At 40.6% G+C, this 25713-nt stretch overlaps 5 protein-coding genes and 1 non-coding gene across 9 annotated transcripts; 2 read left to right on the top strand and 4 right to left on the bottom strand.

The window, feature by feature from the left end:
• The first annotated feature begins 1143 nt into the window (after positions 1-1143).
• LOC124183549 (syntaxin-1A-like) lies at positions 1144-8360 on the top strand. Its single transcript, XM_046572183.1, has 9 exons — positions 1144-1278; positions 1823-1918; positions 2075-2168; positions 2239-2313; positions 7038-7235; positions 7308-7381; positions 7463-7600; positions 7669-7779; positions 7893-8360. The coding sequence occupies exons 1-9, from the start codon at positions 1246-1248 to the stop codon at positions 7962-7964; spliced, it is 891 nt and encodes a 296-aa protein (XP_046428139.1). The 5' UTR covers positions 1144-1245; the 3' UTR covers positions 7965-8360.
• On the bottom strand, positions 1364-6789 carry LOC124183531 (condensin-2 complex subunit D3-like). 3 transcript variants are annotated; one of them, XM_046572157.1, is made up of 4 exons: positions 3103-6741; positions 2396-2960; positions 2206-2306; positions 1364-2101 (listed from the first exon to the last, which is right to left on the bottom strand). In XM_046572157.1, exons 1-2 carry the CDS (start codon positions 6624-6626, stop codon positions 2396-2398), a joined length of 4089 nt encoding a protein of 1362 aa, XP_046428113.1. In that variant the 5' UTR covers positions 6627-6741; the 3' UTR covers positions 1364-2101; positions 2206-2306. The 3 variants fall into 3 exon arrangements, with proteins under 3 accessions (XP_046428113.1, XP_046428114.1, XP_046428115.1); XM_046572158.1 differs by lacking the exons at positions 1364-2101; positions 2206-2306 and having other exon boundaries at positions 2739-2925; positions 3103-6789; XM_046572159.1 differs by lacking the exons at positions 1364-2101; positions 2206-2306 and having other exon boundaries at positions 2818-3016; positions 3103-6789.
• Positions 7405-10121, bottom strand: LOC124183546 (lymphokine-activated killer T-cell-originated protein kinase). Of its 2 annotated transcripts, XR_006871002.1 has the most exons (6): positions 9898-10121; positions 9552-9788; positions 9154-9450; positions 8610-8810; positions 7655-8497; positions 7405-7585 (listed from the first exon to the last, which is right to left on the bottom strand). XR_006871002.1 is itself a non-coding variant. In XM_046572179.1 (5 exons), the coding sequence occupies exons 1-5, from the start codon at positions 10019-10021 to the stop codon at positions 8325-8327; spliced, it is 1032 nt and encodes a 343-aa protein (XP_046428135.1). In that variant the 5' UTR covers positions 10022-10121; the 3' UTR covers positions 7405-8324. The 2 variants fall into 2 exon arrangements, 1 of the variants encoding a protein (XP_046428135.1); XM_046572179.1 differs by having other exon boundaries at positions 7405-8497.
• Trnal-aag lies at positions 8918-8999 on the bottom strand. Its single transcript has one exon. It is a non-coding gene; the product is annotated as a tRNA-Leu (tRNA).
• A 485-nt stretch (positions 10122-10606) lies between the features above and the next one.
• Positions 10607-21560, bottom strand: LOC124183217 (serine-rich adhesin for platelets-like). The gene is made up of 3 exons (XM_046571402.1): positions 21543-21560; positions 13521-14761; positions 10607-13146 (listed from the first exon to the last, which is right to left on the bottom strand). Exon 3 carries the CDS (start codon positions 13115-13117, stop codon positions 10607-10609), a length of 2511 nt encoding a protein of 836 aa, XP_046427358.1. The 5' UTR covers positions 13118-13146; positions 13521-14761; positions 21543-21560.
• A 1699-nt stretch (positions 21561-23259) lies between these two features.
• Positions 23260-25638, top strand: LOC124183545 (probable G-protein coupled receptor B0563.6). Its single transcript, XM_046572178.1, has 6 exons — positions 23260-23379; positions 23561-23859; positions 24040-24266; positions 24357-24658; positions 24754-24988; positions 25258-25638. The coding sequence occupies exons 1-6, from the start codon at positions 23330-23332 to the stop codon at positions 25441-25443; spliced, it is 1299 nt and encodes a 432-aa protein (XP_046428134.1). The 5' UTR covers positions 23260-23329; the 3' UTR covers positions 25444-25638.
• The last annotated feature ends 75 nt before the right edge of the window (positions 25639-25713 follow it).

The following is a 25713-nucleotide window of genomic DNA, read 5'->3' as shown; positions in this document are numbered from 1 at the left end:
AATGCGTTTCCGTGTATTAATAGGGAAATAACACATTTCCGAGAAATGCATTTCAGAAAACTTCACAACGCGAAAAATTGCAACGATATTAATATGTAACAACATTCAGTCCACTGTCATTCGCTCGTCTACTTGGCTACATTTGGAATGATTTTTTCCTTGATGAAATGAAAATACTGTAATAATTATATAACGCATAACGCGACGTGTTAACACCATTATTTACTGTACTCTTAAGTATTTTAGTATTCTGTCCGTCTTCCTATTACCTTTACTGTTATTATTATTATACTAGTTAATATTATTTAACTCGTTAATAATTAATCTGTATTGTTATTGTTGCAAAAAAAATTGAGATATATATTATATATATTGAGAAAGAGAGAAATTAAATAAATAATTATCGTCATGGAAACTTGCAGTTCTGCTTATTTATTCCATCTTATGTAACAAGTATTATATTAAAATAATATATGCATTCATTTCTGTTTTATAAATGTATGTAAGTATAAAAACTAGTTATTTATACACGAAACTTAATATGAGAGAACAAAACAAACTTGACCACCTTTATTTTCTTTATTTAGAATACCGTATAGGTAATAATAATCACAGACATTTTGCAGTTTTTAAAAAAATATCGTTATTTATATTCAATAAGGTACTAAATTTTTGTACGACAATGTTGGTATGTAAACTATTAGCATACCGGTTCACGCTTATTATCCTGGTTGTTTACACATTAACGTCGTTTTGTGTTTACTGAAGGAAATAAAAAATGTATCAATTTTTTTCTTTGAAAAAAAGAACCTTGATAAGGCAGAGAATTTTTACAAAAACTAGAAACGAAGAATTAAAATAGAAAATAGGCACATCTACCGTAATGGTCTCAACTTCGGCCTTGTAACTACAGCTGCTAAAGTGTCTATTTCCTATTTCACTTCAGATGCAAAACATGGCCCGTGCGATGTGAACTAGTTTAATTCACGAGTGTACTAGAGGATAAATTTATTGTTGAAGTAGGGCACGCGGTATGAAAAAAATTTGTCGCCACATTACAAGCAGTCATAAAAGCTTTAAAATGTAATTAGCAAGTGCATCATCAACGCTTCGTGGAAAAATTTATCATTATTATGAGTATTTTATCTATTATCTATAGCGTGCTGATAAGACTGATAATAAGGCATACACCTTGTTTGGTTTACTTCTCACTTAGAACGGTACTGGATTTCGTATGGAATCAACATGACTCGGGATCGATTGCCTGACTTGTGTGCAGTTAGTACAGAAATTTTTTTCTTTCTAACATTCACGAACACAGTTTTCTATTAACTAATATATATTTATTCATATTGATTTCGTGTGGTTTTTGAGTTTTCAGTTTTCATACCATGAACTCTCAGGCTATTATGAAGTGTCACGTGAATATTCAATTGATTTTTTTTTTTTAAATTTGTAATGACTGTCACAGTTCCGAATTTCTTATCTTCTTTCTGACACATGGCATAATGTCTCATTTTCAATTTTCATCTTTTTCACACTGACAAAATATATTTAATATCGATGAGAATATTGAAATAAAAAAATAATTTCTTTGTGTAAACAATAATGAGAAAAAGAAAATACGCAAACACACTGACGAAATGCAGTACGAATTTTAATACATGCTTTCATCGTCACGCTTTCTTTTGCGAAATTAGAACAATGATACAGTTTTCTAGGCCGCACTTTAAACTGTGTTAGTTTTTATTAATTATTACTGAGACTGTATAAAGTCGAGCAAACACAATGGAATGTTAAATAAATTATAATCGTTTTTTAGGCACGTAAGCACAGCGCTTCATTTGGAACCGGATTTCTCCAAGATGTGCACATACAAATATCTCAAAATAAAAAGCTAAACAAAGTTTTGGAGGAAGTGAGTACACTATATAATAAGAAATTAAAATAAATAAGTATCTAGGATTAAAATGTGTATAATAATAATAATAATAATAATAATAATAATAATAATAATAATAATAATAATAATAAAAGTTGAATTTTTCACGTTGTTCTGTGGTGTTAAAAAAAGGTAGAGGAAACCCGTATGTTGATCCAACTAATTGCAGACAATTCAAATGTTATCAAGGAATTGCATAATGACGTTCTTTCCTATAATAATCGAGGTAAGTCGGAAAATTAAAATAAAATGTCTCTACTTACATTGTTTAAAGTTTTGTTCTTGACATCCCACAGAAATTCAGGTTGAACTGGATACTCGGACGCAAGTCATCTCGGAGACGGCAACTCGCGTTCAGAAGAAACTGAAAGGTATGAATATATGGTTGTCTATCAAGAAAGGTGCAAGGTCAGAATTTCGATGATATTTGGTATATTTGTTACAAAAGCTCACCTAATCGGAATGCCGTACGAACTTTGAACGTTCCTTCGTAGTGCCAATTTCCATTGGTGCTTCCTCACATTGAGGACTCTGACAGCGTAATTTTCTAGGAACTATTTTTCTCCTTTGAACGGGTAACGGTTCTTCTTCGTCATCTTCCTCAGAAATAATTGGCACTCCCTTGTATTTGAGATTTTTGTAAACATAATTATTCCCTGCATGGATGGGGCTGCACTGTAGTGAATGACGCGAATTTCTAGATTTAGACATTGTTGGAGTACTATTTAGACTAGGACCAGGTTGACACAAAGGTGGTGAGCTGATTTCTGCATATGCAATTGGTGATGGTAACGGAGTTTGGCTTCTCGAATATTCAAATTGGGATGATTGCTCGTCAGATTGAGAAGCCTGGGAAGGGCTTCGCCAATTTTTCATACCAGGATAAGTTAGCGTTGACAATCGTCGCAGTACAATTTTTGGCATCCGCTCCTGTCTAATCAGTGCTAGATTTGTTTGCTGTTCGGCAGTTTCCGCATCTGCATCTGCATCGTCGACGAAAGTATTAGACCCATATTTCCTGAATAGATTATTCAAAATATATAGATTTACTATGATACGTGGGGAATTAGCAGGCTGGAAAGAAATAGAAATATTTACAGTTAAACAAATTTTACCAATTGTAAATTGTAACGTTGTGATTAGACTGCACAGCTACTCACTTTCTATCCTCTTCGATTTCTTTTTCTATTGCTGGATACTCGCTGAAAAGGTTCAGAAGCTGCTCCTTCTTGTATTCGGCGACAATTTTTAAGTAATACCTTGCAACATCGCTTGCAAACGGAGAAGAGAGTTTTATGAACATTTTCTTAAGCTTAACGAGAGTCGGCACAAGGACCTCAACCCTCTGCTTTTTCATCTCATTTGCAACAGCATTCACAGTGTTATTAACGGGCAGATTTTCAATTGGCAAACTTTCATCTTGAGAATCATCTTCTGTACGTTTTGAGCATGAAGTTGGATGCAATTCTTCTCTAGACAATATGTACAAGCAATCTTTGAGTACGGACAGCCCTTCCTCTTTCTGAACATTTATTGCCCCGCTTATAATTGCAGATAATATTTCACTTGTAAGCCGTGCGACAATTTTCACCTTTTCAACAGGTTCCAAGTGCTCTAGCATAAAATTGTAAATCACTCTACGGTGATTTTTATTTCTCCGCCCAGGTAGTGTCAAGGCCTTCAATGCTCTTTGGCCGATGACATTACTGGAGAATTTTTTTGGCAGCTTCAAATTGTTATAGTGAAAAATGCTCTCCAAGAACTGCCTAAATATCAGAGTCTTGTTCTTCACCAACAATCTTTCGTTTATGAGGAAGACCGTAAGGTCGCGTACCATCTCATCTGTATCGGTGAGCATTGTTAAAATATGAAAGAAGAAAGGTCCCTTGACTTTAATAAAGTCTTCGAGAAGAAGCTGGATGAAAAGTACGACTATAGCTTCTCGAATTATCGGGTTTTGGTCCTTCATGCTGACGCACATATCGGGCAAATAAGGTTCAACCAAGGCTGTGAATCGCACACAAATATCGGCCAGAGCTTTGGCTGCGTTCACCTTCACAGCTGCTTGGACATCAGAAGACTGTGCGGTACTCATCCGCATTATGTGGCCAAGTATTGGCATTATTTCCTGAGCAATTTCTCTGTCCCTCATTGCTTGTTGCCCTAAAACGGTAACGGCTGCTGCTCTTAGTTCATGGAGATGCCTTACTGCATCTGGCAACGAATCCCACTCCACAACTATTCCCTCTAGTACGCGCAACGTGGATGGAGAAATTGAGCCAACGCACAAATGGGAAGCGTTACTCAAAGTGGACATTGCTTTCAAGTATGTCTGAAGAGCATCTTCTTCGTTGTCTTCGTGATCTATGAATTTTTCCAGTAGAGTTTCGGATAGCTTCATGAGGTGCAGAGAGTTCTGTTTAACAATTTGATCTCCATTTTCAGGATTCAGGTACTTTGTTACATCTGTATACAAGTCACAGCAAATGCCGACAAGGTTGAAGTTCACTTGAAAGCAACACAGTGTTTTAAATAGGTCCACCTGCATTTTCTTTAAAAAAGCATCATCCAAGTTTGGCCAAGAATTCCTCAGCAATTCGATGACCAAACTTGCCTGATAAGTGTCTCGGCATAGAATTTCTTTGTAATTCTGAAAATATTTACTTATATTTGACAATTCTCTATAGTTAGCGATTGCCGTCAACAAGACCAGGGCTGGTATATCATTGCGGCTGTCAAGATGCGACATAATTTTCGTGATCAAAGAATTTGTGAGTACAGAAGTCTTTGCCCAGACAGCGCATGCCTTGGTCAGATGTTTTCTCATCTTTTGTTCAGTTATTTGGTTTAGTATCAGCCACGGCAAGTCCGCTTTTGGGAGTAAGTCGTCGTCATCCAGCCGCGTGACATTAGCGATGATCAATTGCTGCAAAGACTCAAGAACCTTTTCCTGCACTTTCATTTCCACATCAAAAATCTGAGGCAAAACATTCCTGACCCAGTCCTGGGTTAATAGCGGATGCTCCGGGAATTTTTCCACAAGCTGGGTGAATACTTGAACGGCGTATCGACGTACCAGTATTGCAGGATCTCTGCAGTGTAGACCCAGGGCAGGTGTCAGGGTATTCAGTATCCCTGGGTAGAAATCTACCAAATTGCCTAGTGATTGTAGCGCGCTACGACGTACGAACGCTCGCTCATCTTCAACCCTTGCTGCGAGCACACAGGCCACGGTACTGCAGCCCGGTAGAGGGTCACGGTCTTCAAATATAGATTGCTGTAGAGTATTCAGACTCGGCAAGGGTTTATCTGAATTAGATTCGTCAAAAATTTCTTTCACCATGTTCAAGGTCACACTGTTCTGCGGATCTGTGCAGTCGGCAAAAATTGACATCGCTTTTCCTCTAACTAGACTCGAGGAGTCAAGGCACCTGGATAAAACTGTTGCAAGAAGGGCTTTCCTAACTTTTTGATTCGGTTGACTTGTAGTACTGGTATTATCGGTCAAAAATCTTCCCATTATTTCCTCGGCAAATATCCTCAAGAGGACTTTGTTGTTGTGTGCAAGAACAATCAGGTCCTCGACAGCTTTGAGGTAGACTTCATCCTTGCAGGAATTAACCAGTTTGAATATAAGAGCTGCCTGCTTTGTTCTTGCTTCCACTCTCTCGGGACATTTTACCATCAGATGTTGAATCAGAGTTGTCACGCCTAAATGGGCATCTTTCTGATGAGCTATAAGCAGTTTCTTTACAAAATTTGTCATCGATTCTCTGACCGCAGACAATTCCTTAGGCAGTAATCCATCTTGATTGGACACCAGGCTTGGTAGCAGGTATTTGGCTATAAGACGTATCGTCACATCCACGGCTCCATGATGAGCATCGCAGAGTAAGCTTAGGGCAATGTAGGCATTGTAAGAAAGGGAGTTCACCGATGCCTCCTGCCTCACTGCTCTCGTCTCGAAGTTAATCACTTCTTTAGAAAGACCTGTAACTTTTATCAGCGAGTGAACAGTGATTTCCAACGACCTTGGCTGATCGCAGAGATGAAAACCCCTCAGCATAGTAGTTATGTCGAACATGACGCTATTTAGCCCCTTACACAGCGTGAGTTTTTCGGAATCAAAGAGCTCCATATCACCTTCATCGTCATCTGAATTGTAAGCATCTCTAGGATCGACGCGTTTCCCTTGTTGTCTGGACTTTTGGACAAGGCGGTCGGACAGCATAAATGTCTTCAGCGCCAAGTGATACAGGTTCAGGTGAAAGACTTGAAATGCATTGCTTCCAGGTACAGAGAGAAGGACAAAGTAGAGGCTGGTTGCCTTGAGGCAAGGCTGCCTGGCTTCTTCGTCGGCGTCAAAGGAATTTCCGTTTTTCATTAAGTATCCTAAAACGGGCAGCAAACTGCGTGGATTAACGTTTAGCGCTATTAAAGTTTGCCAGGATACCTCGGTCCGTTGAATATCGGCGCCGTCGCTGGCGGCGCCCTCGCACATCCAGTTTTTTATTACCGTCGATGAATCCTTGAGCAATACATCCATGTCCTCGCTATTTAAATAGTCAAGATAGGCAGCGGGGATGTCGTCGAAGGTTAGAAACTCACTTTCCCACACAGATTTCACCCACGATTCGTCCAGATTGTCCAGCCTGAAATCTTCAAATATTTGCAACGGCTCCATCGTAACATCACTCGATATTCTTCACTGTTAATTAGATACTGTCAGACTCTTCGCGAGCTCAAAATCAACGCGGACATAACCTCACCATATTCGGAACGAACTTGACTGTTTACATTGCCGGTTATCCAACGACCGGCATGCATTGCGCGCGTGGCGCGAAACGAACAAAACTCGATAACATGATTGCTTGTAATCGACGAATCGTTGAAAATCTAAATTTTTCAACCTTTCACCAATTGCGTGAAAATGATAAAGAAAACGTGCTGTATCGATACTTAATTGAGGTATCGTGAAAACCTTGGTACAAATAATTCAAAGATTATTTCGAATTCGATCAAACTATCAGGTTTAATGATTTAAAATGCCTGATGTAAGACCGATTTTTGCAACCCGAAATTTATTTACTTTCAGACATGGAAAAGGAAATTACGCTGGTGGAAGATTTGTCGGTTGAAACGGCGAAGGAAGGACCGATACACATGAGAATAAAAATATTACAGTATTCGACGATGTCGCGATTATTTGGGGAAGTTATGAGGGAATACAACGAATCTTTGCTAAGATATCAGGAGAAATATACATCACTACTGTATCAACAGAAATTGCTGAGTAATGATTACATATACTAATCAATTTTAATTGAAGTATTCCGTTTTTCATTTTCAACTCTTTGGTTCCCAGCGCAGAAGCAGTGTACCAACGAAGAATTTCAGGAGATGCTCGACAGTAAGGAAACTGATTTATTTGTGGACAATGTGAGTGTTGCTAGTTATGTTTCGAGTCCAAATAGCCGGTAAAACGTTATTTTATCACTAAACATTCACTTTCCCCAACAGATTTTACAGGACACAAGTGCCGTGCGGCAGCAGTTGTCGGATCTACAGACGAGGCACGAAGAGTTTCTTAAAATTGAAAAATCGATTGTTGAAGTTCGGGATATGTTCGTAGAGATGGCATTTCTAGTCGAAAAACAAGTCAGTATTAACTTTGCTGTCTGTAAAATATAAAAATAAACTTTCGCTACGTACATTATTATTTGCAGAGCGAAAGATTAAACTGTGTTGAATACTTCGCCGGAATAGCGACAGACAACGTTGATAATGGCCGTTTTGATCTGAGCAAGGCGGAAAAAAAAGGTCACAAGTACAAAAAGGTATCATAAAATATACTGATAATCGAAATAACACTATTCAATAATACATATACGTACAGTTAAGACTATAGAATTTGATAAATAACTGACACGTCTTTTTCGTATTCTTGCAGAGGAAAATCAAGATCCTAATAGTTATAAGTCTTATTGTACTCGTACTAATACTTATAGCCATTTTCTTCTAATGTTGGTAAAAAACATGGACCAGCAAATTTAATTAAGAGAGTTGTGGATCAGTTGTGATAAGCTTCGATATTTTGGCCTAATCATCTGCTGCAATTACGCTTCAATCGTGAATTTCGTTATAACCATCGGTTAATTGTCGTTAAATTTAGTACTTTGTTTGACTTTAAGTGCCGTTCACGGTCAAAGTAACAAAAGCAAATATTATGTAATTAATGAAGTTGAATGATTATTCAAACGGTTGAATTACGATGTGTCAAAAGAACAGCATTCGTCTCGTTATTTCGCACCCTTAGTTTCAGATCTGGTCAATAAAAAGAATTCGTACTAAAGCACTGGATTTGTAAATAAAAAACTCCCCTCTACCAGAAGTAATTGTCCTCTGCTTTGATACGAACGTAGTTATTAAAAAACGTCACCACTCCTTTGGCACTAGGGCGAGACTTGTAGTCCGAATCAGTGCAAGCATGAAATAGCTTGAGAACTCTTTGGTACTCTGGTCCCAGGTTAATCGCTGGTAGTGCAGGCCTCGTACCTATAATTGTTGCAAATATCATCGTTTGTTTAAACATTAGTAAAATACATGTTTCCGTGCACATTAAAAATGAGCTACGTGGTATTTCTAGTAATTAAATATCGCATTTTACCATATTTTCGTGAAGCAGTTTCGCAAAATCCGAAACTATCAGACCTAGGAACGTTCATTGGCTCTGTCTCTGGATTTTCCAAGTAGCTACCATCCAATGAATCTTCTTCAGACTCGACATGAGGCAGAGATAAAGATATCATCTCCCACACGACTATACCAAAAGCCCACATGTCTGCTTTGTTGGTAACTATACGTGCATCTATGATAAAATATTCAAAAATATCAAGAATAGGCTATTTAATTTTATAAAAGAACTATGCTCATGAGTGTCCAATCAAGGATCTATTTTTAGAAAAATAAAAATATTGGCAGCGGTGGGATTCGAACCCACGCCTCCGAAGAGACTGGTGCCTTAAACCAGCGCCTTAGACCGCTCGGCCACGCTACCTTATGGCAGGATCAGTCATATTTATGGATTCCATTGGACCAAAAATTTACCATCATAATTGCAATCCTGAGAAATGAACTTGTGACTTCGATTGATGAAGATGTGATTCTAATGTGGCTAATTCGCTTAGCTACATGTCATAATATGCTTTTACCTTGCAGTATTTCTGGTGCTGACCAGCACTCGGTACCAATGTAGTCATATTGAGCCTTCGATACGTCCATTTCTAAGGAATCTGTCAGAGGGACGGAGACTCCGAAGTCACAAAGTTTGGCTTTGGCTCGATCTTTGGATATCAAGATGTTAAAGCTTTTAACATCGCCGTGCAGAATGTGAGCTTCATGATGAAGGTACTCCAAGCCCTTCACGACCTCAAAACTGATGCCAAGTATATTTGCAGCTGGAAACGGCTCAGCGATACCATCATTCACCATGTCCTCGATCATGTCGCCTGTGTTTGAGAATGTGTAGACCATCACAGATTTTCAGTGAAATACTGTAGCATATTTGGAGTGAATTTATAAAAACGAATTACAGGGTGCTAGCCAATACCTAGTGACAAGTGTAGCTGTTCCATTGCAAGGCACGGCATGCCGTCAACATCCGTGACAAAACCTCGGTAGCCGACGACATTTGGGTGATTTAGGTTTCGCAGTATGTCAGCTTCGATTTGGATTCGCTTACTGTAGTGTGGATTCCTCTTGCCTAAGCCGCTTACCTTTTTTATAGCCCATGGTGATCTGGTAAAACCGACTTTGGGTGATCTTTCCAGAGTGAACACATGGACACCTGAGTATATTGGAGTGTGCGATGTTTTTAATTCCGAAATAAAACTGAACGATACCAAGTGACAGGCCATTCAACTTCTCGATTATCGGATTCTTTCATACGTACTTACCAGTGCCATAACCTATTTTGTGCAGGAACGGCGACGCCGGTATCTTTAGAGGGGTGCTGAGCTCACTTTCAGTCTCAGTCTTATTTTGGAACTTCTGCATTTTCGGCGTTTTAAGGTGAGCCATTGTTATCCGTCGATTGACGTTAAGCAAATTGAGTGAAATTATAGCAAAATACTACGCGACAGTGTTACGGCAACCGTTACTGTCACTTGATGATTATTTTTAGAAATTCAAATGCAACCGTTGACGCGTGACGTCACCGAGTCATACGAGCGATCGCTGCTGCGTTAGTCAAAATAACCGCGGCTATTTTGAATTCAAATTATTCCAATTTGTCATATCAATCACAATGCAATCACCCAGTCTTACACACAGATTTAATATAGATAAGACAGAATAATTACAAATTCACAAGACATCATGTACCTGCGAATAAGGAGAAATCGGCTAATTCCACGAACTAGTTCTTTAATTTAATGCCATTTTATTTGTTGAACAAGAGACTGCGAGAACGTTGAATAATCATGCACGGTGCAATATTTTCATATGCCTCTGTTGAATGAAATTTACAATGGTATCGTATTTCTTATCCGTAACTCTGGGAGGCTATATACCATAACCAGTCTTTCTCTTTACGTTGTCTACTAAGTCGGCAGCTATATGTCCTAATTTGGAGACGCTATTCCGAAGGTGGCGCCGTTTGCTTATTTACTTGGGCCAATTTATGGGATCAACTGGCGATGGTTTGAAGGCGTTACATCCACGATTTCTGGCCTCCTGTTGGCGTTCAGTGTTCAGAAGCTGAAAGGAACTGGTAACGTGTTGTCTCGGGAGCTCGATACCGATTTCGTCTTCACGGATCAAAGCGGGATCTATATACCCCGCGGGGATTGGGCCGACTACGTTGATTCTACCGGACATCGAAATGTCGTCGGGAGATATCACTGCCCTCTGAACGCGTCCGGGAAGCCTACTGAACTTGAGCCTCCGGCGTCTGGTAGTTTCTGCAGGTCGTACGAACCGCTCCTCTTCCACGTTAGCACCGTTATCTTCAGAAGTCTTTATATTCAGGACCTCGAGGTCGTTGCGAGGCAGTTTGTCGTCCGACGATGAGACTCTCAGTCTCTTCAAGTTGATTTTGGTCTCCGTTGACGGCGCCGAGTCGACAACTTCGACGATAGCTGTTGGCTCTTTCTCCGCGGCTGTTGATGAATCACGGGTCACTGGATGAGGGCGGATCGGCTCCTGAGACAACGAGTAGAACTTGGAGTTCAGAGCACCCTTTGCTCCTTCGGCGTTAAAATCTTCGGCTGAGGACACGTCGAACTTCGATTTAGTTATTTCTTTCCCAAAGCTTGGGGAGAATGTGGACTCCTCTAGCGACGAAGCCTTTTTCACGGTGGATGACGACGTCGACACCGACTCCATAGCGGCTTGTTTGGATCCAACCTCGCGTATGTCTTCATTCACGTTAAACTCTGTGCGTGCCGCGTTCGGTCGTTTGAGGATAATCCTTCTTCTAGCAGGTTTTTGGTTGATACTTTTTTCCGCGTCTAGAAACATGGGATTGTATGGTATTACATCGTCCTTCACGTTCAAATCTGTTCCGGGTAAAATCACCCCGGGTAAATCTGGGCCGTTTAATTTTTCAGGACTGATAGTGCTCGTGTCACCCCTCAAAAATTGATAGGGTTTGTCACCCGGACGGGGAAGGTTGCACAAAAGCATCTTTCCGCCCGTGCTCCGCTCACCGAATATCACGTTTCCGCAACTCAAGGGTAGCAATTCCGCAGCCACCTCTGGATCACGTAAGTCACTGTGAGTGACGCCGGACAGAGGGTCTAGACCCACCGGTCCAGTTGATACTGGGCGGTCTTTAAGGAAACCGGCGTTGATCAGGACGGGGTAGTAGGCTTGACCCGCGGTTTCCCAGCTGATGGGATTATCAGTAATCATTATCACTGGTTTCCCAGTGATTACATTTATTAGGTTTGACTCGGTTGAAGTTGTCGACGTGTCCGATGATTTTTTTGCAAAATTTTCACGTTCCATCGAAGAGGAACTTTCTGATTTCGAGTTCAACTTAGTTTTGCTAACCGTTTTTGTATCAGATTGCTTTATGATAGTTCCGATCTTAAGTTCCAAGTTTGACCTATCGTTTGTTTGGTTTTCGGTATTTGTGGAGACACTTTTAACGTTCGAAGATTCAATTTTTTCTTCCTTCGAGGATACATCATTCAGAGATTCACTTTTCTGCTGAGAAGAGGTCTTCTTCAATTCACCGTAGACTATGTCACCTCTCATGCCGAGACTAGGTATTCCTGATAGTACTGGTATCTGAGCTTCTACAAGTGGTTTCAGATTTGTGTCAAGGTCTCTTGATTTTAAATCTTTCTCTGATAAATCTTGCCGGATTGCTGTCCCGGTTTGAGAGTTGGAAGATGTACTTTCTGCCACCTTCGAAGACTCTGTTCTGGACAAGACACTTGATTCCTGAGAGGATGTCTCCTTTCGGTCCACGTAAGCTGTGTCACCTCTTAGACCAACAGACGGCCTTCTGGGTAATGATGGTCGTCGGAATATTGAAACTTGTCCCAATGTTACATCAGAGCTCGCATCAGAGTCTTCCGAGATTACGTTCGCATCAATCACTCCTTCACGGTTAAATGCTATACTTTGAGATTTGGACTTCGTTTCTTCCACCTTCAAAGACTCTGTTTTGGAAGAATCGCTAGATTGTTGAGAAGCCGTCTCTTCCCGTTGCACGTAAGCTGTGTCACCTATCAAACCAACAGACGGCCTTCTGAGCAATGATGGTCGTCGGAATGTTGAAACTTGTTCCAATGTTACGTCAGAGTCTTCCGAGTTTACGTCGGCATCAATCGCTCCTTCACGGTTCGTTGCTACACTTTGAGAGTTGGACGTAATTTTTTCCACCTTCGAAGACTCTTTTGACACCGATTGACTACTTTGCTGAGATGTTTCTTTGTTCTCTCCATATGTAGTAGAGACTTTGGGTACAAGTTTCCGTCTTCTGAACGTTGTAGATATTAGAATTTTAGGAACTGATTCTGAGCTTACGCTGAATGTTTCCGAGTTTACGGCTTTGTCTGTTGTGTCTCTGGCGTTTGTTACCACGGTTTTAGAGCTCGAAGATGAGCTTCCTTCGATATTCGAAGACTCTTTCGTCTGGGATTCGCTTGTCTGCTGACGCGACATCTCAGCAAGTTCATCGTATACCGATTCATCTGTAATATATGAATAAAAATTTGTGCATTAGTAATCTGATCGTTTTTCGATCTACAGTTTCGCAGACATTAAAGAAACTTGACAAAATTAGCGTTACAATTAAAAATGAATTGAAAATCATTGGTGAAAATTACATCGACCAATAATTCAATTCGCATTCACATCGTAGCTTACAGCCTGAACCCACGTTCAAGCTTTCACTATTTTTCAATTACCTCAATAACTAAGGCCGAGCAATTAGTCATTATAGGTATGTTTCGAAACAGTGAAACTGTTGTGAATTGGAAATTTCGTCGCGCTTACATGACACCACCGTAGCACCATATCTTGTAACTAAAACTGGCACATTTATAGGAGACAATTCTTTTCTTACCAGTTGCTTGGCTCTCTATTTTCGTCCGTGAAATCTGCGTTATCGGTTTCGTGCTCCCGGTAAGTTGCTGCTGGTCATTCCCAGTTAAAGTGGACAAACTGCCTTCCTCAAAGTTGGAAGATTCTTTTGTGACTTTGGCGCTTTCCTGCTGTCCAAGGCTCGAAGTCTCTCGGTGATCCTTAAGCGTCGTTTCAGCGCTTTCACGGGTCCCAAACTGCTTGGTATCATCCGCATAATCATAAGTTTCCCACGAATCCTCGTCAGCAATATATTGCTGGTCATAAATAGCCGAGCTCTTCTTTCCCGCTGTTCCAACCGCTGCTTCGTTCGTCGAAATTTCTCGTGCAGTCGCGTTTAATGTCGCGGGAATTACACCGAGTCCTTTTGTTTCCGACTCCGTCAATTCCGGGGGTTCAATTATCTCTGTACCATCTAACGACCCCAGCGTCTCTCGCCCGTCGGCATGTGAAAGCTCAACGAGGCTTTCACCCTGCACTTGAGTCGACCTCTCGGCAGTTTCTTTCTTCCTCGTTACAACCCGCTCGATTTTTCCAACGCTCGACGATGCCGACGAAGTCGACGTCAAGCTGCTTTTCTCCGGCGATGAAATTTCACCGCGTTGCTGTCCTCTGCCATGGTCAGTTGCACTAGTAGTTCGCTCCCCATAATCCTCCTCGCCTGTCGTTGGGTATTTACTAACGCCTCGATAGTCAAGGAAATCGGAGGCCAGCGAGGCATCGGTCTGTGAAATACCCGAGTCGATATTTTTCCCCCGTTCATAACCATCGGTTCGTCTATCGGCCTCCGAGCCCTCGTCGCTGAATTCATCCTCCAGGTAATATTCCCTCGTCTCTTCGTCGGCCCTGAGCAGACTCTTCGCGACTCCTTCTCGAACCTCGCTTCCAGACCTCGTGAACTCGGCCTGCGACCTTTGCCCCAGGTATCCCGGAAGTCGTCCCCGGACCGGATACACGGTGCCGGAAGGCGGATTCTCGAACGTCGAAGGCTGGACGAAGAGGCTCGTCGTTACTCCGCAGCACCTCACCGTGTCCTTAATTTCGCAAGGTGGAAACGGACCGAGCAAAACGTCCTCCGGCTTTGATCCCAACACTCGTGGACACTCGGCGCGAACTATGCAAGGACACAGGTGATGTGCGTCCACGGCTACCTGGACATCGCGACGATAATTGGTGTCACCTTCGATCGAGGCTGCAGAGCCCAAGGTGGCCAAAACCGTCAACCTGAAATTTGAATTTCGAACGAATATTAAGAGAGGTTTCTACTTTATTGAAACGCAAATAGAGAAAAGTTTTTCTTTTTCCTCCTTTTTCACATCGGAAAGATCCAATGCCTTAAGAGTACGCTCGTAACCAAATTTCACAATTGGAGGAAAAAGCTGTCGTCATACATTCCGCTGCGTCAAAAGAGGCAAAATTGCCCCCAAGACTGGAGCGGGGACGGTTTAGGAAGAACTTTTTCAAGAAGAGGAAGGTTTACTTTATAGTCCTGGCACAGCAGATTAGGTGTAAATGTAAAACTTTTTATTTTATTCGCACAGAAACTTCAATTTAAGTTTAAACGCGTTTTTCACGAAACCACGTTTTCCATATTTGCGAAAGTGCTTCTACACGCCTTAGATGTGAAATCGTTACGAATTTTGGCAGGCACGTGTAGAATAAACGTATAAATTAGTTGAACTGGAATAATCCAAAAATCTTCAAACGTTTTTACCTCAAGAACAAAATAAAAAAAAAAAGAACTGGAAGAATTTTCGGTAAAGAAACTGACGAAATTAAGTCGTGCTTCTAAATGTCAATATAATAATTGGAACAAAAATGGGCAAAAAAAAAAAAAAAAAATTAATAAAAATTCCGAGGGAAAACTGATTCTTACAACGAATTCTACAACCATGAAGAGGGGTTTTCGCACGAATGAAATTTTTCACTTCTATTATCTTACCAAGGGCACAATTGCACCACGAAATGTCCCATAATGGGATGTGAGGATTGGGGAACGTCGTATATACGCCGACGACAACAATCGCAAGGAAAAAAATATTATCGAATACCACGCGACGGTTCAAAGTCATTCAATTTATGTCAGTTTTCCCCACCGCGTCTGTCCCCGAGCATTGTCGTACAATGTACACGTACAAAATTCAACCGAACGTACAAAGGTATTAACGATGAAATGAAAAATTGGTGGAAAACGAGTAGAGAGACCATTAAACCTTACGTGTTGCTGCAGTTGTAACGCTGACGCGACGGCTTACCCCTGAAAACCCTCCGGGCCGGTGAAAGTACAGTAATAAAGGACGTTAAATGCCGACTGGCGTATTAATGTGCGTTGAGGAATTAATGAACAGATCAAATTCCAATTTAATAACAATCGTATTCATTCGGGGTTCGAGTACGAATCCGGTTGTTACGTATAACAAGGTGTACAAACACCGCGAACTAGGTTTTAAACATCGGTATAACCTGCGGATATTTCGGTAATAATAACATTTTTTTTTAAAAATCTTTTCCACCTACTTCTATAACATCAGGCCTGCTCGAGCCCATTAATTTACCCTCGATATATGCTTTTCATCGTTACAGGTCCAGTTAATTTACGATAATAATCTATCGATTTTCATCTATTGTGTTTTCGTTGCAAGGTAATTCCGAGGTCGTCGCTACTGAACATGCCCGAAGGCGATTAATAATTTTAATTCCATTATGGTTGATATCATGGAATAGATATTCGAACCGAGTTTTCAAAGAGGTTCGTCCAATATCCGACTTGGACTACGTACCCCGGGGATATTTCTCCTCTCTCTCGTTACTTTTTTTTTTTTTTTTTTGTGGGGAATTGTATTTTTTAAAGGTAATTCCTTCGACACAAAGTCGCTTCGAGTGTTGCGACGGGTTTATACAAGGTATAAAAAGGCATTGTACATTATATACACACACACACACACACACACTCATATATATATATATATATATATATATGGAGATAAACAGCTATACTCAATCAAGGCTCACTCCATCACCGTCGTCGAGCTGTCGACGGATGGCGAAATATATTGCCGGATGCGGAGGCATTCCTTCGAAATTCACCACCACCCCCACCCCCGCCGATACCGCCTCCTTATTCCACTTCCAATTCCGAGTTTGCAGTGATCGCGATCGCCGATGGAACGATAATAACGCGAAGCTTTCGACAACCCCCCCCGCCTTTTGTCGATTCACGGACTCTCACTACGAATGTCTCTGAATAATTTCCTATTTCTCGTAGTTTCACTATTAGCAACTGATTAATTCGTTGTAGAAATTTTTCGAGGGGAGGTGAAAGTGCGTTCGAACGAGAAATCAATACCTGCCGAAAAGAAAAATAAAAATATCCGTCACGTATGCCGCATCCCCTTTAGGTCCGAAAAAATATTTCCTTATACTGCAAGATTTTCGAAGATTTTTTATTATAAATAAGCGGCTTTGGACCGAACGGGAGTAAGCCTCAGAACTCCCCGTTCTCACGCTCCGGGTTACAAGTTTGTAGAGAAAATAAAAAGAACGATATACGATTCGAAGTTCGAACTACTAATTCAGATTCGTGATTATTAACGATTTTAAAGCCCTTGGATAACTGTGTTGGATGAAAATATGACGATTTTTTTTTATTTTGAAACACTGATCTTGGGTTCGTTATCGATGACCCAAAAAAACCTCCGCCTACCAATTTTTATCGAAATCCGAGTATTTTAAGATTTTTTTTCCGCCATATTCGATCGCCAAATTTTAATTTCGCAAATCTGACCTTAGATTCGTGATTAGCGACTCAAAAAACCTCGCTGTAACAATTTTCATTAGAATCCATTCGTCCGTCTTAAATTTTTTATTCCTTTTTTTTGGAATTTTATTATTGAAATAATCGTAAAAGTGCCGAACCGATCAAAGCCAAAATCAAATCGGTTCTAAGTTTGGAAAAGCCTTGACTTGCAATTCGATAACTCGTTCTCGATGTATCGTTGGTTAAAAAAAAAAAAAAAATTGGATCAACACGTAGATACATATGTACAAACGTACACAGCGTCTATCTAAAAATGATCGAAGGTAATTCTCCGATTTTCAAAACGTGGATATATGATGAAAATCAAACTTTTCATTTTCGTTACGATTACAATAACCACCCTTCATCTCGAAAAACAGAGAGACGGGAAGTTAAAAAAAAGCCTCGATATTGAACATTCTCTTTGGAATACGTGGGAGAGAATCATACGTTACAAAATCTCTGCAGTCATCGTATCGTAATAAAGTCTGTGCCGGATAAGAGAGATGTTGGTGGGAAGGGGAGGGGGGGAAAAAAAAAGAGTGGTTTAAAAATTCGGGTAAATTCTGAAGCGTAGAAAACGGTGATATATAAATATATAAAGGGTGGATTTTAGGCGTACGTGTACGAAGGGTCGAAAGGCGAAAGCGGGGCGCTACAAACACAAAGAGACACGAAACGTTCAGATCCGAGTTTGCGCAAATCCGGATCCCAACGATACGCGGTGTTGTACGCCGCGTGGGGAACATGAGGGAAAATAAACGGAGAAAAGCAGGGTGAAAAGAAAAAAAAAAATAAAAAGCTTGCAGTACGTCGTCGCTTCGCAACGCGGCGAGAGTTCGTCGACGGTGGACGCAAGCGTTTCGTCGCCGAAGGGAAGAGGTTGATAATTAATTAAGAAGAAAGGCGACAAACGCCCGTTTCCGTAAGCGAGGCAATATCCGATTCTACGGACTATGAAGAATTTTTTTGGCAACTCGTGAATCGCTCCGATCAACGCAACCAAAGGATAATTTTCACACGACTAACAGTAATCGGTAAGCCTATATCTCGGTGTTTGTTTATCCCCGACAATTTTGTCGGTTTTTAGTTATGTAATTTAGGACAGGAGCGTGACGAGACGTACCTTGGTGAAAATGATTTATAAAATTTTGTACGAATTTTTAAGGAAATTGAGAGATTTTGTACAATTTTGGACGTGAAATTGTTCGCATAAAAACTTGTAGATATTCGTGACGAGATTTGTATTTATATCGGTGAAAAAAATCTACAAGATGTTACAATTTTTAAATAAGAATAACAATTCCTTACGGAAAGTTATTCATATTTACAACTTTCTACGAAATAATACGAAATGTTCTCATTTCCATGAAAATTCTTAGTGGTAGAAATTTTTTACCAAGGTATCACACGCATAAATCATAACGTTGTTTGCTCGTTAATTGATTACATTTTCTACACGTATTATTGTAACAATTTTTCAAACTCCCGCGAATTCCGTTTAATAAATATCGCAGGTGTGCGTAAGTAAACTTTTTTCGTCAGTTTTCAAATTTTGCGGTGAAAAATTGCGCGATTTCGAATATCGCCGTGCATAGATATCCACTCCTGCCAGGTGCACGAATTGAATGGAATAAAATCCAACTTTAGCGAAACTTGTTGAAATAAAAAGAAAAAGAAGAAGAAGAAGAAGAAATAGTGATCAGGGGATGGTTGGTAGGCCAGCCGATTAGCGCAAACTCCAAAGTTTTTGTACCTGCTATACATGTATGTATAGAAAGTTTTCCAAGTAAAGTTTACCGTATAATATACATAGGTAGGTATAACAATAATCGCTTGTATGTATAATGTACATGTAATATGTATACATACATAATAATACATATCGAGGGAGTTGTTACAGAAACAGTAGAGAAAAGTTACAGCTTCGAAGGAGAGAGGGAAAGTTAATAATTTCTGTTTAATCACAATGTACAAGTTTGTCCTCGCTTGGTATAACATAATACAGCATTATACTCTTGCTTTATTATATTAACAAAAACGAGGGATCAATCACCGTACACTCTATACAGGTTAGCAATTTTCCGTCAAAGTATCACCTCAAAATTTGTCTCCTTTCTTATTGAAAAAATGAAAAAATACCTACACACCGACCGTAAGATTTTCAAATCTCGTATACGTTGGTTAAATTTTTTTTTACACATTATCGTTGTTGTTATTACTGGTATTATTATTGTAACAGGAAATTGTTTTCGGGTATACAAGCTGCAGGGTATAAGTTGATGTTACAATATCTGGAGATGACGGGATAATAACACGATTCGATGTGTATGACACGGGTCGAACGAGATTTTATGTATGCATGTATGTACGTAAGGTATGATTGACGAAAGTATCGAAATCGATGGGGAGAAGCTTTTTATATGGGGAAAAGCGTTTAGATCCGAATGTTACAAGTAAATATAAATAAATATATATGTATATTTACGATGTACATACCTCCATATAAACGGTGTAAAAAAGCTTCGTTATTGCGGTATAAACTTTCGTCTCCAACATCGATGCCTGGATTTTGATTTCATTTGATCGTATACATTATGCCCTGTAGAACACTTTGGGCCAATATGATCACATACGTACAGACATACATACACAGGTATAACCCAAGGTGAAAAATTAACCTAACGATAGTTGTGATTGCTGCTTAAGAATCAAAAAATGAATAAATAAATAAACGACAGTGGTTGATAGAATAATAACAATAAAAACGTATTTGAAAAAAATGAATCACACAACTAAAAGAAATTAGGAAATAAAGTAAGGAATAAAAATAAACTACCAAGACAAAAAATAAAGTAATTCTACGAAAGAGAGAGGTGATATGAGGAGACGAGGAAGAGAAATAAAGAAAGTAAAATGAAAAATGAAACTCCAAAGCGAAAATAAAACAGGGGAATGATTTTCGACGCGATTTGATATGCAGCTGGGATTGCCGAATTACGATGATTCGATCACACCTCGACTAGCCGTCGATGTTATATTCGAAGGCGTACCGCGTGTTTAATGCATATACTAATTCCGGGGTAGCGGAATCGTTGGATTTGAATTACGAGCCGGCGGGGTTACCGGTTACGTATTCATTGGAATCGTGCGAGGCATCGAGCTGCGAGCACATCTTCGGCCACCACCTCTGGGGAAATGAATTTATGTACTAGCAATTCGTTACACGCCCAACCAGTGACGACATTCGACCCTTTAACGGGTATTGTAGGGTGTAATTTGCACGTGCGAACAAGCTACTTATTCAAATGTCTTCTTCGATTTTAATGCAAAAGTTCCGAAATAATTTGACAAATGGTCTACGCGTTATAAAGAAAATTTTCAATGAATAGTTTGATTTGAAAAGAAAATTCTTGTTCAGATGTGAAAATCGAAAGACACTATTTTTCAAAATTGTATTATTCCAAACCTTTTTATTGAGGGTAATGTTTTTTATTTCAACGGAAAAGAGACTTGGCCGTTAAAAAGGGTTAAAGCGGCCTTCCGACGAATTTTGAAAAATCACGTTGTTTAATTTTGCAGCGTAATAATTGTAGCCGAGGAAACACTTTCGTTCCTCGGACTAACGATAATCGTTACGTTAAAGCTGACGTTGGCGTAATTATTTTCTTACTGTGCGCAGTGTAGGAACACGGGGCGTTCCGTCCCAAAACATTTATCTGTTTTTAAGTACGGTGTAGAGTGTAAAAAAAGAATCATCAACTTTCATTCGGTTTAAGATTTTTCATATGACGACTTCCAGTTTTACTACTCTCGAAAAGACAAAAACACAATCACATAATGAATAGCCGTGATCGATTAGCTTTAAATTTTTATTCGTAAATTATTTTTCAAGAGTAGGAAAATTTTTATACCAAGACTGAATTAGGTAAGTTTTCTGATTCAGTAGCTACAGGCAAAACCGCTGATTAAAGCGTGAGAAAAATAGAATCAAATAAGAATTTTTATTTTTTTTAAATTTATATTCAATACGATTTTTCTCACTCTCCAATAACTTGATTTGAATTTAGTGTCGGCGCAGAAAATATTTAGCGTTAAGATCGTTTCGTTACACGAGTTGAATTAATTCGCCCACAGCCCCGTGCAAAAGTGTAATTAACGATTGACGACAAATTGTTACACGACCGCCGCTGGTCGTTAGCTTTGTACCTTGAGGGCTGTTCCTGCCATCAGACCCACTCATCGTCAGCCGGATGTCCTTCCGTCGATTTGACGTACCTGCCCGTTATACTTCGCGTCGTGAACCCGCGTGTAAGGGGTGGAAACAAAGATAAGAGAAATACGAGGACGAAGAAGTGAGAGGAGGAAGGGAATCGTACGGGGTGGGGGGAGGGAATTAAATCCCGATCACGTGGGTGGCGATACCTCCTCCTCCTCCTCCTCATGTTCCTGAAAATTTCGACAAAAACCTGACACTCGTTACAGGATTGTTAATTATCGGCTTTCTCTTTTTTCATCACGCAGTCTCTCATTTTCGCGACGTTTTAATTATTTTTCCACTTGCGCTGTGTTTTTGTCTCGTTTGTTTTAACAACGAATATTCCAAACGCGAAGAACCCGAATCTTCTCAGAAACGTATTTTCAAAGCCGTGAAATTTATTCACGTCACTGGATGAATTTTTACGACAAGCTAGCTCGGAACCACGTATATTACATATTGAAAAAGAGACGTTGCGCGAAACAAAAACGTGAACCGTCTATAAACAAGAGAGGAAATTACCCAAATTCGGGGGAAAATAATAAAATGCTGAAATTGTTCGCTGAGGAAAGTCCCGCACAAGCGGTAGAAGAAATACACGAGAAAGAGAGGGAGAGGGAGGGAAAAGAAGAAGGAGAACATATCTGTAAAAGAAATGAAATCCTCCGACTGGCTGCAGAATTATCCTTCTTACCTTTATTACGACCCTGCAATTGTTACGTCGATCGATGTTTGCCCCGAACCGACAAAGCCGAAACACATTCATCCGGTGTACGGATATGTATGTACATATAATATGACTTTTCTTCGTACTTAAGAATTCTGACGAGGGTAAGAGCAGCAGTGCAGATTATTTATTATAGGATATAGGTATAAGCTCAGCGAGATGATGGACTGAAAGAGGCACGTAAGATTTCCAACCCTCGTTATATTATCCCGGCTCCCTCCAAATGGAAGAAAAATATCACGAAGGAGGATAAAAGTTTGCCGTTTCTCCGATTGCTAGCAGAGTACAATGTTGTGCCTATATGTGTGTAATAGATAATATCTACTGATTGTAAGACCAAATCTTGAATCTCGCAAAACGCCTAGACATCAATCGATAGGCAGCCCACATTACATCCACGTGTTCAGCCTGCGTTATTGCAGGATTCGAAACCACGTGTTCGCACTTTTGCAGCGTTTTGCTCACGATTGATTAACGACGTAATAACAGGTTCGAGGACTGATGAGTATCCTGTCTATATTCGTGTAATTTGATCCTTTATTTTCGAGCAGTCTGATAATTAGGCACTGTATAAACAAGCAACACAGGATCGTTTATCCCCCACCCCTCCAACCAACTAAGTTTTCGATTGCGCAGTGAGTCGAGTTTACGTAAGTAACTCTGGCCCGGGTAATAAGAGGTACACTTGGAGACAATGAATCTGAGAGGGCTAATTTTTTACACTAGACAGTTATGTTGGCAACACGGAGAAACCTGCAGCGCCACAGTCGGCCGAGCGCGAAACAAACTCAAACTCAATCTCAATAAACGTAACATAAGCCATGACCGTCGAATCTAACCTTAGAATACCGCGGAGATAACGACTTGTTGGATTGACACGTTAATTCTAAGGTTAGATTCGAGTTTGTTTCACGCTCGGCCGACTGTGGCGCCGCAGGTTTCTCTGGGTTGCGAACATAACTGCCTAGTGTAAAAAATTAGCCGTTTGAGATTCATTGTCCCCAAGTGTACATGCTGTACGATAGACATACGCGAAGTGCCCAAGGTTGCTTAACTACGAGGTAATTATAAACTTTCTGCTTTCAGGTCATGCTAACGGGAGTGATTTATGGGTGGGTATGAATGGAAATTTGTAAATACTGCACTGCGTTACGCTAAAAGTATGGATCCGCGACAGTGGACGTTGGCCTTAGACAATCTGTAACCAAGGAATGATAATGAATTTTTCTCCACTTAACGCAGGCCTCCACTTTGCTGCGAGGCGAACTGCAGCAGCGGTTCGTTTGGTGTAAACTTCACCTGGTACACTGAGAAAAATGACGACCCAACTGACGACGAGAATGGGATACGAGAACGGCTGATACACGCCAATTGGATAGCGTACAAAGTCGTTGCTCCGACTCTGCTCGCCGTTGGAATATTTGGAAACATACTCACCCTGGTCGCACTGTCAAGCTCGTCTCTGAGAGGCGTCACATACGTCTATCTAACGGCACTGGCAGTTGCCGATACTGGTGTCGTCGTTTTCTGGATACCGATCGGTAATGCCACCATGAGCTGCAACGTTTAACACAATGATTATTCATTTTTACAGTGTTTTCGATGGTGTGTCATGACTACCCTAACGCAGCTACAACGTTCCACACCACGATTGTTCATTTTTGGAACGTTTTTGATAATGCACCAGTACTAATCTAACGCATTTTCGTTACCACTTACAGCTGCGAGGCTGGGTTACGGGGTTAGCGGATACTACGTGGCAGCCCTTTACCACGCTCACGTCGAGCTCGTTGCCGTCAACACCTTCATGGCATCCAGCGTGTTGATAATGGCCTGTTTAACCGTCGATCGTTACCTCTCCGTGTTTTTACCCGGACGTTTGCGGGGCGGTTACATTCGGCGCAATTCAAACGTCGCCATAGCGCTTTCTTTCCTCGTTGGGTTCTTGGTATGTGAAGTACATGACGTAACTTTGATAATTCAGACTACAAACACGAGTGTCCTCTTAAAATATTTATTCTCGAATCGCTCCGCGAAGGTGAGCATTCCCCTTGGAGCGACGAGGTTGGTCTGCGAACAACAGGACGGTCCGGACGTGACCTTCACGATACGTGAAAACTCTTTGGTAACCGAGAGCGATTTGTGGATCGGGTACATTTGGACGAACGAAGCACTGATCAGGTTTTTGCCAGCCTCCGTCCTCGTCTTCCTTAACGGACTGATAGTGAAAAAGTTCATCCAGCTGACGGCTAAGCGGCGAAAGTTTCACGCCGTTTCCGACAAGTACAGAGCTTCTCACCTCGCCGAGACTTCATCCCTTACTCGAAACCGGGGCTACAGGTATTAAAACATCGCTACTTCACCTCCGTCTTCTTTCCCTCCTTTGCAATGCGTTATTATTATTATTATTATTTTTTTTTTTTTTTTTTTTTCAGAGAAGAGCAGCACCTGGTGATACTCGTCACCGCCATAGTGTTGCTATTTTTTATCACAACAACACCGTCGGCCTTTCTTCTCGCCTGGTATGTCAAGAGACCAGAGTCCGATATGTTTTTTCAAAAATTTCGCACCATCGCCAACCTCGCGGAACTGAGCAACTTTGCTCTCAACTTTTACGTGTACTTGGGATGCAGCACCGAATTTCGTAGTGTGGTCAGACGGGTATTACAGGTGAGGATATTATGAGTTCCTCTGCATTACGGTGGTCCTTAAGAATGCCATTTTTTAATTTTGACTTTCTCACCCCCCAATACGGCATTACCAAGAGACTTTTGGGATATTTGTAGAATGATATTTTCAATGACCCCATTACTATATAATGTATAATACACCTTCTGACTTTCTTCTCGATCATTCTGAATTCACTTATTCCACGAGCCGTTGTAAGATAATGGAATTCCTTTGCCTACGCTGACGTGAATTTTTTTTTATGATTATAGGGACGCTGTCGCGACAAGATTCGCGAACCACTGCAGGAAACGCCGGTTGGCGAAATCGAGGACTTCAGTCGCCACGGTACGACGTTTCGCATGTCTCCGGAACACACGCGACTCAATTCTCCCGGTTCGCCTTCAAAAACAATGCAGAATCCTCCTGGGGAGGATTGCGGCAAAGATGCCCAGTGATTCGATGCAGCGGCCGATTTTTTCATCCTGCGGTTATTTATTCATACATTTTTGAAAATAACTCGTCATTTATTGCGTTATTTTAAGTATCCAGCCCACCGAATCAATATTATGTACCTACTCTAAATGCTTAAGTGCAAAGTTGTAATTATTGTAACATCAATTGTCATATTGCAACAGGATTAATAAAATACAATGCGATCTGCAAGGTCTATACGCGGTCATTATTATTGTTGCTTCATTCCATCAACAGTGGAAGAAATTAGCGAA

The sequence above is a fragment of the Neodiprion fabricii genome, chromosome 5 (assembly GCF_021155785.1).
Source record: "Neodiprion fabricii isolate iyNeoFabr1 chromosome 5, iyNeoFabr1.1, whole genome shotgun sequence".
NCBI classification, from domain to species: domain Eukaryota; kingdom Metazoa; phylum Arthropoda; class Insecta; order Hymenoptera; family Diprionidae; genus Neodiprion; species Neodiprion fabricii.
The sequence above is the reverse complement of the archived record's forward strand: the minus strand, read 5'-3'. Positions and strand labels throughout refer to the sequence as shown.

Coding starts and splice junctions, on each gene's coding strand:
- LOC124183549 (XM_046572183.1), top strand. CDS start 1,246: ATGACTCGGGATCGATTGCCTGACTTGTGTGCA. Junction 1,279..1,822: donor GATTGCCTGACTTGTGTGCA/GTTAGTACAGAA, acceptor ATCGTTTTTTAG/GCACGTAAGCACAGCGCTTC. Junction 1,919..2,074: donor TAAACAAAGTTTTGGAGGAA/GTGAGTACACTA, acceptor TGTTAAAAAAAG/GTAGAGGAAACCCGTATGTT.
- LOC124183531 (XM_046572157.1), bottom strand. CDS start 6,626: ATGGAGCCGTTGCAAATATTTGAAGATTTCAGGCTGGACAATCTGGAC. Junction 2,961..3,102: donor GAAATCGAAGAGGATAGAAA/GTGAGTAGCTGT, acceptor TAATCTATTCAG/GAAATATGGGTCTAATACTT.
- LOC124183546 (XM_046572179.1), bottom strand. CDS start 10,021: ATGGCTCACCTTAAAACGCCGAAAATGCAGAAGTTCCAAAATAAGACT. Junction 9,451..9,551: donor ACAGCTACACTTGTCACTAG/GTATTGGCTAGC, acceptor TCTCAAACACAG/GCGACATGATCGAGGACATG. Junction 8,811..9,153: donor AGCACCAGAAATACTGCAAG/GTAAAAGCATAT, acceptor ATTTTATCATAG/ATGCACGTATAGTTACCAAC.
- LOC124183217 (XM_046571402.1), bottom strand. CDS start 13,117: ATGTCGCGTCAGCAGACAAGCGAATCCCAGACGAAAGAGTCTTCGAAT.
- LOC124183545 (XM_046572178.1), top strand. CDS start 23,330: ATGCTGTACGATAGACATACGCGAAGTGCCCAAGGTTGCTTAACTACG. Junction 23,380..23,560: donor CAAGGTTGCTTAACTACGAG/GTAATTATAAAC, acceptor CACTTAACGCAG/GCCTCCACTTTGCTGCGAGG. Junction 24,989..25,257: donor TGGTCAGACGGGTATTACAG/GTGAGGATATTA, acceptor TTATGATTATAG/GGACGCTGTCGCGACAAGAT.